Genomic DNA, 15,372 nt, shown 5'->3' with positions numbered 1-15,372 from the left:
TTTTGCCAATGACTAAAACAAATTAGGTTCTTAGTTTTAATGAATGATTTTTGTAACCCTGGAGGCTTATAATAAAGTAATACTGTCGAAGTTAGTTGGGCAGTTTTGAAGTACATAAATTATTACTGCAGACCTGGTCTCCTATTAAGTGTGAATGCTTTTTTATTAATTATAGCCCCTGGGTCAAAAGTTATTGCAATAAAAGTATGGATACAGTCACTTTCAGTCACTTTGTTATATTTCAGAAAAGTATTTCAGTAAAGCAGAAATCATTACAAAATATAATATACCTATCAATGCTTTTTTGTATCTCCCTACATTGATATGCTGTGAATCCAGTATTCAAAAAAGACAGTAGGTCTCTGTATGCAGGGAAGATCAGCCTTTTTGCTAGTGCTGGCCCAAAAGATTGGTTAAATATTTTCTGAATATTGATGATCTGAAGAGAGCAGGGAAACACAGTGCCTTAAAGTATCACAACTTGTTCCTAAGCTTGTGACTTGTATTGGCAAAATACTAGTGGGCAGGTTATCAGGCATAATTTACATATTCCTTAATAACTGCAGCCAGTTCTGTAGTTATTTAGAGTTATTTGAAATATATTGGTTTTGGCTCACATCCAACAAGGAAATCTCACAAGGAGTATCTCTGAATTGACTAATAGATCAGGCATATCTATATGAATAAATGTGGTTTTATAACTTTAGCTGGACCACATACCTCTCTATACTCCGGTTTCTATGTTCTTCGTAATGGGGATTGCTCTAGCCTTGGTATTAATACCCTATAATGTTCAGCAACATTACATTTATCCTATGTGAACTCAATACAGGTCATCCTCAACTTATAATCACAATTGGGACCAAAGTTTCCATTACTAAGCAAGGCAGTTGCAAAGTGAGTGATGTTCAATTTTATAGCCTTTTTTTGTCATTGTCAAGTAAATCATTGCAGTTGTTAAGTGACTCATGCAGTCATTAAACAAATCTGGCTTTTCCCATTGACTGTGCTTGTTGGAAGCTGGCTGGGAAGATCACAAATGGCCCCAGGATGTTGCAACCATCATAAATAAAACCCAGTTGCGAAGGACCCAAATTTTGGTCATGTGACTGTGGGGATGCTGCAATGGACATAAGTCCTAAGACTGGTTGTAAGTAAGTTTTTCCAATGCTGTTGTAACTTTGAATGGTTATGAATGGTTGTAAGTTGAGGACTACCTGTAGCACAGGATTTATATTGTGCCAAAGATGCTTTTCAACAGCTCATGCAAGCTATGCTGGCCATCCTCCAAATTGGCAGGGTGTACTTTCTCATAATCTCTGGAACTCTGATATTGATTCCTATGAGACATATTCTGAATACATTGAGTGGTTCATGACAAGCTGTGTGAAACTTAGATCCATTTTGGGGAGCAGAGAAGCAATTGCATTTGAAAACAAGCTCATGCATAGTTTGCAAACAACATTTCCGCCAATAAACAAGCACCATCTTGAAGGGAAATTAATCCTTCTGGTGCAACTTGGCAGTGGTGATGCAGCAAAATATATTACCCATCATCTATCACAGTAGAAAAATTAGTAGCGCTCTCCATCATTCTGATCTATATGAAGCAGTTGTGAGCTGGCAGGTATATTAAAAGAACTAGTATTTAGCATGTCAAAGAAGCACAAATAATTATTTTCAGATGCAAAACCTTGCAACCAAATTTATGTACTTTAATGTAACTGCTACTGATTCCAGTGAGAGTAATGAACAGTCTTTCTTTGGTATGATGATTTCACAGATAAGAAAGCAGAGTTTGTTCAGAATGTGGCAGTAATGCTTTAATTATCTTCCCAAACTGATCAAATGGTCTGGGTTCCCTTAAGTTGCAGTATTTCAAAAGTTCTGTTCCAGATGAAAGCATTTATCCATCATGTTAAATATTTCTGAAGCATAGAATAAGTAGAGATAGGGAAATAGAAAAGCTGGCCAGAACTGAATATTCATCATTTAAAGGTGGAAGAAACTGTAAATATGTTTTGAATATTTTTTTATTTGTATCCCACCTTTATTCTTACAAATATCTCAAGGTGGCAAACATAACCAATACCTCCCCCTCCTATTATTTTCCCCACAACACCCCTGTGGGGTAGTTTGGGCAAAGAGACAGTGACTGGCCTAAGTTTACCCTACAAGTTTTCATGGCTAAGACAGAAGTCACAGTCTCCTGGTTTCTAACCTGGAGTCTTAAACACAAACTGACTCTCAATTAATAAGTATCTCTCCTTGATTAATAAGCATGATTAAAGACTATGATGATAGATTGACTTAAAGTCATTATAAAAGATCATTTTAAATCAATTTTCATATATATTGGTTGAATTAAAAGGGTGGTAGATAAAAAGTAAGTTGTGTTAAAGGCCAAATTACATGTAACTGGAAAAACAAGTAACAGAACCCTACACTGAAGCAGGTGAAAGGGAAAAAAGTAGTATATGTAGGTATACTAATATCCATTAGTATATGTAGAGAGAGACAGAATTCTATGAGAAGTGGTCAAGAGCCCATAAGCTGACAATTAGAAATTATTTTCCAAAAAACAAAAGGAAAATGTTAGATTGGGTATTGAGAAAGCAGACATAGGCTTATAGCAACAATAGCTCTTTATTAACAGTAGAACAGTATGTACAATCCAGCAACTGCTTGGTCTGACAGCAGCCCTTTTATAGGGAGCTGTCAGACCTCTCAACCAATAGGATTGAACCTCTGTTCCCACCAGAACAGAGGACCTTGGTGGAAAATATGGTAGTTAGAGTGAATATCTAACACCCCTCCCCTCTTAGTTGGGATGTTTCTATTGGTCATGTAATCACGCAGGTAGGCAGGTTTTTGTTTAGTCCTACCAGACCTGCGCAGTTCATTTGGAACCGGTTCTTTGGGCAGTTCGGACGGACCTGTCTGCTCTCCAGCTCCGCTCTGTGGAACCTCCTGGAACTTTTCCCAGGCCGCAGCTGGAGCTTCTGGGATTTGCTCATTTGGAGCTCGCTGTGGGCCTGCAACAAATTCGGATAAATTCCCCAGTACCCTCGGGTTTGAGCTGGCTGTAGAAGGAGTGAGCGGTTGCTCCTTTTGGGTAGGGCTTTGGCTGATTTGTTCAGGAGTTGCGTCTGGTGTTCTAAGTGTGGAGTTGGAGAGGCGACCACGGAGTTGGTCAATATGCCTCCTCCAGTTTTACCATCCTCGAGCTCTAAAGGATAAGAGCGAGGCCCGGTGATGCCTATCACCGTGGCAGGGATCCACAGAGTTCCCCCAGTGTAGTTGTGGGCATATACCAAGTCCCCTACGCTAAAGTTTTGAATCTTGCTTGTGGAGTCAGGGGGCGATGTGGCAGAATAATTTGGGTGTAGCCGGTCTAAGTGGGACCTTAGCCGGCGACCCATGAGAAGCTTGGAGGGGCTTCTCCCCGTAGTGGCACTTGGCGTGATATGTTGGATTAACAAATAGTGATCAACCCATGTTTGCCAATCCCCCGGGCCCATCCTAGCGAGGGCCTCTTTTGCAGATCGCACCATTCTCTCCGCCTGACCATTGGAAGCCGGATGGAATGGCGCAACCAGGGCATGCCTGATTCCCTGACTTGCTAAGTAGGTCTCAAATTGTAAGGCCATGAATTGGGGCCCGTTGTCAGAGACCAAGACGTTGGGCAGGCCGTGCATGGAGAAAAGTCTCTGTAGCACCTTGATGACCATTTCTGCCATGATGGAGTTCATCAGGACTACCTCTAACCACTTCGAGTAAGCGTCCACAACTACGAGGAAAGTCTGGCCATGAACTGGGCCAGCAAAGTCAATGTGCAACCTAAACCAGGGTGCTTGAGGATGCTCCCATTCCTTAGCAGGCGCCTCTGGGAGAGCTGGTCTGGACTCCTGGCACGGTGTGCAGGTAGCCACCCATTCTTCTATCTCCCTATCCATGTTAGGCCACCACACGTAACTCCTAGCCAAGGACTTCATCCTGACAATGCCAGGATGCCCCACATGTAAAGCCTCCAATACTACCCTTCGCAGTTTGCTTGGAATTACCACTCGGTCCCCCCACAGTAGACAGCCATTGATTACCGAAAACTCATCGCATTTTGTAAAATACAATTTAAAATCAGCCCCAACAGGCCCTTTGGGCCACCCCCTCCACACCCAGTTCAAAATTTGTTTGATGGTGGAGTCCTTTGCAGAATGATGGGCAATGTCATTGGACAAGACAGGTCCAGTGTCCAGGCAGTCAATGAGCAAGACCAGTGTCTCGGGAGTGGGGTCAGCAAGAAGTTCTGGTAGGGGGCAGCGGCTCAATGCATCTGCGTATCCCAGAGTGGAGCCGGGGTGGTGGATCAGTTTGTAGGAGTATGCAGCCAGGAAAGCAGTCCACCTGGTAATGAGGTGATAACAATACCGGGGTAGGTCAGTCCCCAGCCAGTAGTCCCAGCAACGACTTGTGGTCAGTCACAAGTTTGAAATCCCGGCCGTAAAGGCACTCGTGGAACCTTTTGACTCCCGCCACTGCAGCCAGAGCCTCGCGGTCCCTTTGGCTGTAATTTCTTTCCGCAGAAGACAAGGTTCTCAAGTAAAAAGCAATAGGGGATTCTGTGCCATTGGGCAGGCGGTGGCTGAGGACAGCACCAATGCTGAATGGAGTAGCATTGCAGGTTAACACCAATGGCAGGGTCTGGCTGTACTGGACTAGAAGGGAGTCAGCTGTCAGTAGTCGCTTGACCACCCAAATGCAGTAGCCTCGGCTCTGCCCCAGGACCACTTTGCATTCTTGGCCAGGAGACGGTGAAGCGGTTCAGCGATGGTGGCTTTCTGTTTAAGAAAGATGCTGTAGAAATTAAGGAGCCCGAGGAATGCCTGCAGCTCAGTTTGAGTGCGGGGTATGGGTGCTTCCTGGATTGCTTTTATTTTCTGTGATGTCGGGTGAATCCCAGAGCCATCGATCATGTACCCGAGGAATTCAACCCATGGTACATTAATTTTGCATTTTTCTTTTTTAAGCCGGAGGCCCTTTTCTCTAATTCTGGCCAAAACCATTCGAACTTGTTTTAAAAGTTGCGCCTCGTTTGCAGCCAATACCAAGATGTCATCGAAATAGGGGATGATTCCTGGTATCCCCTGCAAAAGTCACTCCATGACGCTTTGGAACTGCGATACTAACACCAAATTGCAGGCGGTGGCATTTGAATGCAACCCTGTGCATCACAATGGTTTGAGCCTCTGCTGCAGCGCCATCTACAGGCAACTGTTGGTATGCCTGCGCCATGTCTAATTTTGCAAATATTTTTCCTGGGCTGAGCGAATGTAGTAGGTGCTGTTCAATGGGTTTAGGGTATGCGCTTTGTTGTAGCATGTTGTTAATTGTACATTTATAATCCATGCAGATGCAGACTGACCCGTCAGGCTTGACTGGGGTCACAATAGGGGTCTCCCAGTGAGCATGATCCACTGGTTCTAGGATTCTCTGACTCACGAGCTTGTCAATTTCCCTGTCAATTTTAGGGCAGAGAACAAAAGGTATTCTCCTGGGTTTCAGCCTTATTGGCGCTATGTTGGGGTTCAAGCTAAAGGAGATTGGCGTCCCCACATACTTACCGAGACCGGTACTGAAGACATCCTTGAACTCCTTAAAGATGGCCTTGGCGCTGTCTTCCTTCACTGAGTTGATCCCAGTCACTTCCAACCCCAGGGCTTGGAACCAGTCAAGCCCCCAGGAGACTCTGCAGGTTGTTGCTGGCCACGGTCACGGGAAGCTTTGCGCAGAATTCTTTGACTCGCACCCAGAACATGCCCTGGCCTACGATGGGGACCTGGTTCCCCTGGTAGTCTCGTAGGTTGATGTCAGGGGTGCGAAGGTGCTGTTTTTTCAAGCTTGGGATGGCTTGCTTCGTTAATGATGATCCAGTGTCTATCTCGAGCTCACAGGGAGCGTCTTCTATGAGGACAGTGATCTTCATTTTTTTTGGCCACCTAGTGGGGACTTGTCTTATCGCAGTGTGACCTTTGTTTCTCTCTCTGGGCATCCTTGTGGTTTCCGCCAGGCCCCTGGGGTAGGCCTCTGTTGGCGGCTCAGAGTAGTTTTTGGCTGCCATGTGTTGGCAGGGAATTCGCTCCGGCACACTTTGGCAATGTGCCCTTTCGTTTGCAACACTGTTGCGTCTTGGAAACGGCAAGTAGACCGGGCATGGTCTCCTCCACAGCTCTCGCAAGGTGGCAAACGTGAGTTGAATTTTCGTGCCGGCTTCGTGCGGCTACTGCGCATGCAGTAGCTGTCATCTTCTTCTCTGTCAGAGTGTTCAGGCTCTGTGGCCTCGTGGTGGACACATGTTTGTTTCTGCATGGCTTGTGGCATGTTTTGCTGGCGTTGCAAGGTCTCTGTTGACTTGTCTGCTGATTTGGATGCTCTGGCCTCCTCAAGTGCGACCTGCAGAGACAGATTTGATCTGGCAAGCAATCTTCTCTGCAGATTAATGTCCCGCACACCGCAGATTATGCGGTCTAATATTCCAGGTCATGGAACTCACAATAGGCTGCTGCCTTACAAAGCGCTGCCACGTACCCATTGATTGATTCGCCCTCTTTCTGGTTCCTAATATTGAATTCGTGGCAGCGAACGTGCCTCGATGGTTTGGGCGCATTGTGAGTTCGGGCTGGATCTACTTGCTGGATTCGTTGTTCTTCTTTTCGCCTATTTGCCTTCCAATCCCATCTTCGTCGCCAGTGTTAGATTGGGTATTGGGAAGGCAGACACAGGCTTATAGCAACAACAGCTCTTTATTAACAGTAGAACAGTATGTACAATCCAGCAACTGCTTGGTCTGACAGCAGCCCTTTTATAGGGAGCTGTCAGACCTCTCAACCAATAGGATTGAACCTCTGTTCCCGCTGGAACAGAGGACCTTGGTGGAAACCATGGCAGTTAGAGTGAATATCTAACAGAAAACACATTTGAAGGTTAAATTTCAAAGCACATGGAAGTGACTAAAGGCTGACATTGTCACTTCTGCATTCCAAAGATAGTTGGGATCATGTTCTTATGACAGGGCAACTAGGTAGTGCAGGTAAGTTTTAAGAAGATTTCCCCAAACTCCATCCTGTCTGGAAGAGTAGCTACATTTTGCATTGTTTGCTACCTTGCAAATAATATACTGTAAAAGTATTCAATTTCTTTAAATATTTCATTTAACTAAATCAGTTTTTGTTATAAATTTCTTTTTAGAGTCAACTAAGAATGAATAAAACAAGGATGCACTAAATAGACCAAAGATACAACCGGCAGAGATCTGAAAAAAATAGAATGCACAGACAATGGTTCTATATTATTAGATTAAAAAAGGGCAAGTGAAGGCAGGCAAAGGTGAACAGCCAGAGATGATAAATCAAGATCCAAATAATTTACTAGGAATCCAGATGAAAAGCTAACCCAAATAACAGCATAGAAGTCTGGTGAAGAGCAGCAGGGGAGATAATGTTTTTGAGCAATGTGCTGAGGGAAGGAGTTTGCTACACAGCAGCTAAATTAGGCAATCAGATAAACCTGGGTTCAGTAAGGGGGGAAGCTACTAAATACGACAAAAAACATATTCCTTCCCCTTTTCTCCTTTTGGGGGGTGGGGTTGTTGAGCTGAAAAAGGGCAGCAATATTTTCAGCCAATTTTAGCCAACATTTCCCCCACAGTCAATGTAGAAGGACAGCTAGCTTAGTCTATGGTAGTAATCAGAAGGAATCTGGTAGCATCTTTTCTTATTAAAAAATGTTATTAAAAGGAATACCCTTTACTTTTACTTCACAAATATTTTTTTTTCTTTAGACTTTCCATTACTCAGTTTAAATATATATTATTAACTCTTTTGGTTAGTAAGACACTTCTAAACCATTTCAACTGCAGATGGCTTTTCATTTTGTTTTTAAAAATAACAGTAAGCTTTGTTTTTAAATAGGTTCAATGGCTAGATAGAAGAAGAGAAGAGATTATTCCAATTTTCTCTTTTATTTCTACCTTTACAGCTTTTATCCACTTCCAACCCTTTTCCCACACACAGGCACATATTACATATATGTATGTATAATAATTTCCCTTGTTTATAAAGAGGAAAGGGAAAAATGTCAATATTATTTTTAGGTTGTGAAGAGCTGTTGTGGCAGACAATTTTTAAAAATCTGGAGTGGGCTCCTTCTGGAAGATGTGGAAATACTGTCCTGGTTCAAGCTTAAATCATGATGTGATTTTTGTATTTGAATAACATAACTGTACAACCATGTTCAAAAAATCTACTGTAACATTATATGTGAAGATTGTTGTTATATTTCTGAGCCTTGAATGCTGACTTTTAAAGCATGTTTATCTGCGTTGGGTCAGAAATTAACTTTAAAAAATAGGACAACTTCTAAATTTTCATTAGGACACTGTCTGGTTTCAGGTGACACTGAATCACAAAGTTGTCAACAACATATGTGAAGTACTTCTCTATAGTTAGTTACAATTCACATTCTAATGTGTTAGTATGGTAGTATGACAAACAGACTATGTGCTCTTACCCAGCAAGGCCAGTATTAAATACAACTTCTCCAGCTGTAGAGGATGAATGCCCAAAAGAGTAACCTCTCATCCTAGTACCATCTTCTAGCACCAAACTGGCAGTCTGTGCCTAGAGGAAAAAATCCATGATAATCAGCATTTCTTTATCCACATATGTATAATTACTTCTAAGTAATACATTTTACTCTTTATAATTCTGTCATATGTAAGTGAACTGAAAATGGAAGGCTTTTTGTTGCTGTGTTATATTTTACAGTTAGATGAGGAAAAAAATCCTAATTTAACAATAGCATATACCAGTAAAATTCAATGTAGCACGTAAAATTAGTTACCGTAAGTGTATTTTAACAGAATTCAGCTTGGACTCCATTTTGTCAACTTTAAAACAAAACAAAACAAAAATCTTCCTCAGGTGAAATGGGAAATTTGGTCAAATAAACAATAGAAATGCAGTACAATAAAGGCAACACTAAAACCAATAAAGCCTAAACAATATAACAACCGCTGCAAGGTTGTTTGTAATAGAGTAATAAATATTGTCCCAAAGGTGCTTTTTTAGGAGGTAATTGGACTTTCTTGTTTCTTTTTTGAAGATGTTTCACTTCTCATCCATGACCAGGATATCTGAGAATACCTACAGACTTTTAGTAATAAATATTGTTGCTAAAAATGTAGACCATATTGACACGTATATGTCAGCTTCTAGAGAAGCTTATGTTCCCACCGCATTCCTTGGCTTGACTTTATTTAATCTGTTCAAAAGCAAGCCAGGGAGATATATTTCACTGGTAAGAGTGGCTATAGGTTAGAAATCAGGAGACTATAAGTTCTAATTCCACCTTAGGCAGCTGGGTGACCTTGGGGCAGTTACTTTCTCTCATCCAAAACCATCTCATGTTTGATTGTTTTAGGAAAAATAGGAGGAGGGAGGACTATTATTATGTTCATTGCCTTGAGTTATTTATAAAAAATAAAGGTGGGATTTTAAAAAATTAATGAAATAATAATAATTTCTCAATTTGCAATTTCCTAATCAAGCACCTGATGAATGTATTATCTTCTTTCTCCTTAAGTAATTAAAACATGAAATATCTATAGGCAAAATTTGCATTACTACATAAAGCATTCCTGCATTTTTCTAACACAGCCACACATTTTCTTGCTCTATGTGCTCTAAGGCAAGGTACAAAATTCTGGCCAAGAGTTGCAAAGATCCTTTGAGAAGCCAGAATCGGAACTACATTGGAAAAAGCAGTAGATAGAATGAAGGCAAAAAAAATTAATCACATGATTTTGCATTAAATTTATATTTAATTAAGCATTAAAATATAGTTAATTCAATTTATCTCCGGTTATGTATTTAATGATTTTCCCTGTCTGCCACATTCAATACTGCGATCAAGTAGCAAAGTTTGGAATTTTCCAGGGTCTTTAGCCATGATTTTCACAACTTCCATGCAGCCTCAGATTATCTATCTTTGATCTAGTGCAGTGATGGCAAACCTATGGCACGCATGCCACAGGTGGCACGCGGAGCCATTTGTCAGGGAATGCGAGGTGCTGTCCTGTGAGGACAGTATCTCGCGCGCTGGCTAGCTGAGTTCACCCTTTTTTAAAGCCATTTTCGCCCTCCCCAGGCTCCAGAGGCTTTATAGGAGCCTGGGGAGGGCGAAAAGAGCCTCCCCGCCCCCCCCCCCCGGACGCCCTCCAGAAGCGTCAAGGAAGCCTCCAGACAGTCCCTGAAGCCTTCGGAGTGCTCAAAACAATCCTCCGAACAAACCGGAAGTGACTTCCGGTTTGCTCAGAGGGTCATTTGGAGCGCTCCGAAGGAGTCAGGGAAGCCTCCGTATGGTCCCTGAAGCCTTCGGAACGTTTGAAACGACCCTCCGAGCAAACCAGAAGTGACTTCCCTGACACCTCCGGAGGGCGTCTGGGAGGGGCAGGGGGGGCTGTTTTCGCCCTCCCCAGGCTCCTATAAAGCCTCTGGTGCCTGGGGAGGGCAAAAAAAGCATGTAAAAATGGGGGGAGCATGCGCACTGGGGGGGTCACGCATTGCATTATGGGTGCGGCACGCCTGCACACGACCCCCCTGCACTCCCCCCACTTATGGCACGCGAGCCAAAAAAGGTTTGCCATCGCTGATCTAGTGGATCAGAAATTTGCCTTACATTTTAAAAGCTTCCATTTCAATCCACTCACTTTCATCAACAGTGACCTTCACATGACCAGAGTCTCCCTCTTATACCCTCCTTTGCTTAAATATGAAAATTACACCGATTTAATTTCTAAATCTTTCTTCTGAGTTAGCAGCACTATTCCCTGGAGAAAATCCCTTTGAAATCAATAGTAGTTATTTTGAATAACTATACTCTAGATGTACAAGTGTATTATAAAATTCTGATTGGTGTGAACAAGCAAAAGGTTGCATTATTTGATCCTATTAGTACATTGCCCAAAGGGCCTTGCACAGCATCTAAGCATATTTCTAGACAAGCAAATGCTTTCATATTTTGATTTAGCATCATCATTATTTAAAAACAGACTTGTTTATGCAACATTGCTGAAGCAATTTTTTCCCTTAACATACAAGACCTTATGAGTCCCTCAGTTGATATGCTCCAGGTTTTTTAATGCATGTGGTCTTAATTTACAAATTATTAAAAACAAATTATCCTGGCTAGCCAGTTTCCTATGAAAAAGAGGTGGTGGTTTCCACATGGCTAAAATGTCTTCTGCAGAATCATGTTTGCTGAACTGAACTGCTCTTCCTTGCATATGGAATTGGCATGTGCACTAATCTTTATACTGTATAGTAAGAGCTAAGAAAAGAGTACTCTTATTACTGCTATACAATGCTATCATTTTTTTAAAAAAATATTTACATTTAATGTAAATATATATCTATATTAATTCTTTAAAATTAATGTCAATGAATACAACACACCTGAGTTGAAAAAATCATTTACAATTTGGCCTTCAAAAAAGTAAGAACATGATTCTATATATGCTGAATTGTACTGATCATACCAATAAAATAATAATATAATTGAAGTAGTTTGTAATATATATTTGTGTGCAAACAAAATTATTCTATATTTTAGGTGACAAGATATAGCAAGAAATTGAGAAATTGAGAAATTGTCCATTGCATTCCACAGCTAGATATTGCTGAACATTTGAGAATTATTAGAAAATATATGGGTAAGGACATGGCTTTTCCGTTGTTGTCTTTCTCTGAGCTAAGGATGTGCAATCAAGGTCTGTGAAAAGAAATGAGGAAACAAACTAAGAGAAGAAATGGGAATAAAATAAACTTTAGAAATGGTAGGGAGCCTGGCTGTGTCTCTGAAAACCTGATAGGGAACTATCAATTTAACTTAGAACATTAACGTTGGTTGCCACCTTATATGTTTGTAAATAAAGTCAAATATTTAAAAACACCATAAGCATCTAGTGATTTCTTTTTAAAGAAAAGCCGAGAAGATTTGTGCCCATATATATTTTCACTACTCAAAGGAAATGGGGGAATATATTAGTTCCCTTAAAAAGAAATAAAGTGCTTTGCAAACAACACCCCCACGTATGATGGCTTGTAAACTGTTTTCTGACCATGTGTAGGAACAAAGATAGAAGTTAGCCCTGAGACAGGTAATCCATCTGAGAAGGACAATTTAGAAAATCAATACTGGGATTACACAAGCATCTTGTCTCAGGGCCCCAGTTAGTGCTGGCTACAAGAATGAGGATGATAAAGAAGAGAGTGAGGAGGACTAGGGAGGCTTCAATCCTGGATTACATTTCTCAGCAAGGATGAGATAATAGAAAAAATAGATATGCTTATGGTTATTAACTGACTTGAGAAAGACTTTTATCATATGGAAGTGAAATAACCCAAAGCAGAAACAAGTTTAACATCAATAAGAAGCAGATCTCTTTCCCCACTAATCCAATTACTAACTTTCAAGATTTCAGATTGGCCATATTATCTCATAAATACTCATAATATATAAATGATTATATGTGAGGTCATACCCAAGAACAATAGTTTGGTGATTCTCCCAATATACTCTTAATCACCAAACTCTCTGTGCTGTCCATAGAACATTTTCATAATATTATCCCCATTCAGGTTCTATCAGAAAAAAAATGCAAAATTCTACAATCATGTTTTCTAGTATGAAAACATACTAGATAGATTAGAAGTCTATAAAAACTTCATAAATGTAATCTTTGATATCTAATAATTCTACATTCACTTTAAACCTATTGTTAAGAACAGTTACCTCAACATCAGTATGCCCAGATTACATAGTTTTATACATTTAAACAGGATTTCTGAACCTTCACCTTTCAAAACAATTTAACCCATAGTTTAAAACTCAAGGTAAACACTAGTATTTGTTAAGTCAATACATCTGCAGTCAACAGCCTCTACTATATCAGAACTTGGAAACCCATATTTGCTCAATAATGTTCTTGTGCTTGCTTTAAGAAAAATTACCTGCAGCCATGAATTTTTCACTCTGCACTGAGAGAAAACATTGGTCAAATGTTTAATGAGAAGTTGCAATTACCTTCACAGAGAGTGACCGGATGCCAATTCTTGAAAAGTACTGATTATGTTGAATGGCTCCATGGACAACACCAAATCGTCCTTTCAAAGTTTTAACAATTTTGTAGGTTCTCAGCATTCTTGTCATCTTGAGGAAAGTGATTATATTTTTTCCAGGATGGATTGTATACAAGTGTGCACAGAAACAATGCTAAAAACTCAAATGTACTACTTTTGCTTTGTGTTTTTACTCAATCTTCCATCAAAAAAAGAGGAGGAGAAGACTCCTCCTTCCTTGCTCCTCCTTAAAGGAGGGTCCAGCATAATCCTTACAGAAATAGGGAAATAGATAGAGAAAAGGTGAATCCTAGAACAAGTATGAAACAAGCTCCAACTGCTAGAAATCAGGTAGAGATGCAGTGGTGTGTTGTATCAGCTTTCTTCTGCTACAATTTATTAAGATATAAAGATCATGTAATTCTTGCTAATTCTATTGATATATCAAATTTGCAAATTTGGGGAATATCTTGTCTAGGAATCTTGATGTTTCTTAGAATAAAATAAAAGCTATTTTATTCAGCATTTTACAAGGATTCAATCTGTTTACCCAGTATCCCCTGTCTATTTACATTTAGTTTCTGACTTAATTCAGGACTTAATCAGGGTCTTAATTCTAATTATGTTTACAAAATAGATTACATATTATTGCACATGTTCCAAGTTACCAATAAAAAGACATGCACAATCCTTATTTTTCACCTTAAGAAATTATGGGGTTTTTGAGTAGGAGAAAAGAGGTTTTTCAAAATGGAAGCAGCAATGTGAAAACATGGGAAGTTACAAATAGCCTGAATATAATTTGTAACTGCATGATATAAACCTGAGCTGCACCAAAGAGAGGAATGACAAAACTTGCATTTCATCAGCTTAATTTCCCATATCAAACATTCCTCTGAGGGTATAATTTTGCATTCCTATATAAGTATAGCAATTGTGTTTTATTGGCCAAAGGGAATGATAAATAAAGCTGTTGTGGAGTTTCTTGTTGTAACCTCATAGCAATACAAAACTCAATACTCTTCAGCAATAATGTAATAACTGAGGCATATTTAGTTTTTGCTTAATTGGACAAATACCCCAAACACTTTAGTAACTTTTGCTTACAACTAAATTCAGAGGTAACCATTTACCTGATAACATCCAGCAAGAAAAATGGTATCATTAATGTCTAATTCTCATTGCATCCGCGGAGAACCGCCCTGCCGCCCTGTTTCGGGTGTCCCGCTCCCTTCTGTTTCAGAGGCCGCGGGAGGCCCCTTTACAGGGTAGGGCAGAGGAATTTGGGAAATACCTGCAGGATAAAATCGCTCAAATCCGGAAGGACTGGGTCCCTTTCAGTGGCCCAGTGGAGACGTCCGTGGCGAGTCTTGAGAAACCAACCTGGGAAGAGTTTGATTTGGTTGCCATCGAGGATTTGGACAGAGTGTGTGGACGACTGTGACCTACCACATGTTTGCTGGACCCGTGTCCCTCCTGGCTTGTACTGGCATCCTGGGAGGTTACACGCGACTGGCTCCAGGGCCTAGTGAACGCTTCGCTGGGCGAGGGGTCTCTTCCAGCCGCCTTGAAAGAGGCGGTGGTGAGACCCTTGCTCAAGAAGCCTTCCCTGGACCCTATGGAGCTGGCCAATTATCGTCCTGTCTCCAACCTTCCCTTTTTGGCGAAGGTTGTAGAGAGTGTGGTGGCTTATCAGTTTCCACGACATCTGGAGGAAAATGATTATCTAGACCCGCGCCAGTCCGGCTTTCGCCCCGGACACAGCACGGAGACGGCCTTGGTCGCGTTGGTGGATGATCTCTGGAGGGCCAGAGATAGGGGTTGTTCCTCTATCCTGGTCCTATTAGATCTCTCGGCGGCTTTTGATACCATCGACCATGGTATCCTGTTGCACCGACTGGAGGGGTTGGGGGTCGGGGGCACCGTTCTACGGTGGTTCGGCTCCTACCTCTCCGGCCGGACGCAACGTGTGTTGACAGGGAAGCAGAGGTCGACTCTAAGCCCCCTTATCTGTGGGGTGCCGCAGGGGTCGGTCCTCTCGCCGCTCCTGTTCAACACATATATGAAGCCGCTGGGTGAGATCATCCGTGGTTTTGGGGTGGGATATCATCTGTACGCTGATGATACTCAGCTGTACATTTCCACCCCGAACCACCCCAACGAAGCCGTCGAAGTGATGTCCCGGTGTGTGGAAGCC

General features: G+C 41.4%; 1 protein-coding gene across 4 annotated transcripts in view; it reads right to left on the bottom strand.

Moving 5' to 3' along the window:
- Nucleotides 1-13,373, bottom strand: part of CPS1 (carbamoyl-phosphate synthase 1) — a 177,952-nt gene extending 164,579 nt beyond the window's left edge. Inside the window, exons 1-2 of one of the 4 annotated variants that reach the window (XM_081937064.1) lie at nucleotides 13,141-13,373; nucleotides 8,566-8,675 (exon numbers count right to left, since the gene is read on the bottom strand). In XM_081937064.1, coding sequence (XP_081793190.1) covers nucleotides 8,566-8,675; nucleotides 13,141-13,266 — 236 coding nt within the window. In that variant the 5' untranslated portion in view covers nucleotides 13,267-13,373. The other 3 variants (XM_081937065.1, XM_081937066.1, XM_081937067.1) reach the window with 3 other exon arrangements.
- Nucleotides 13,374-15,372: the final 1,999 nt, after the last annotated feature.

The sequence above is a fragment of the Natrix helvetica genome (assembly GCF_964273705.1).
Source record: "Natrix helvetica genome assembly, chromosome: 1".
Taxonomy (NCBI): Eukaryota; Metazoa; Chordata; class Lepidosauria; order Squamata; family Natricidae; genus Natrix; species Natrix helvetica.
The sequence above is the reverse complement of the archived record's forward strand: the minus strand, read 5'-3'. Positions and strand labels throughout refer to the sequence as shown.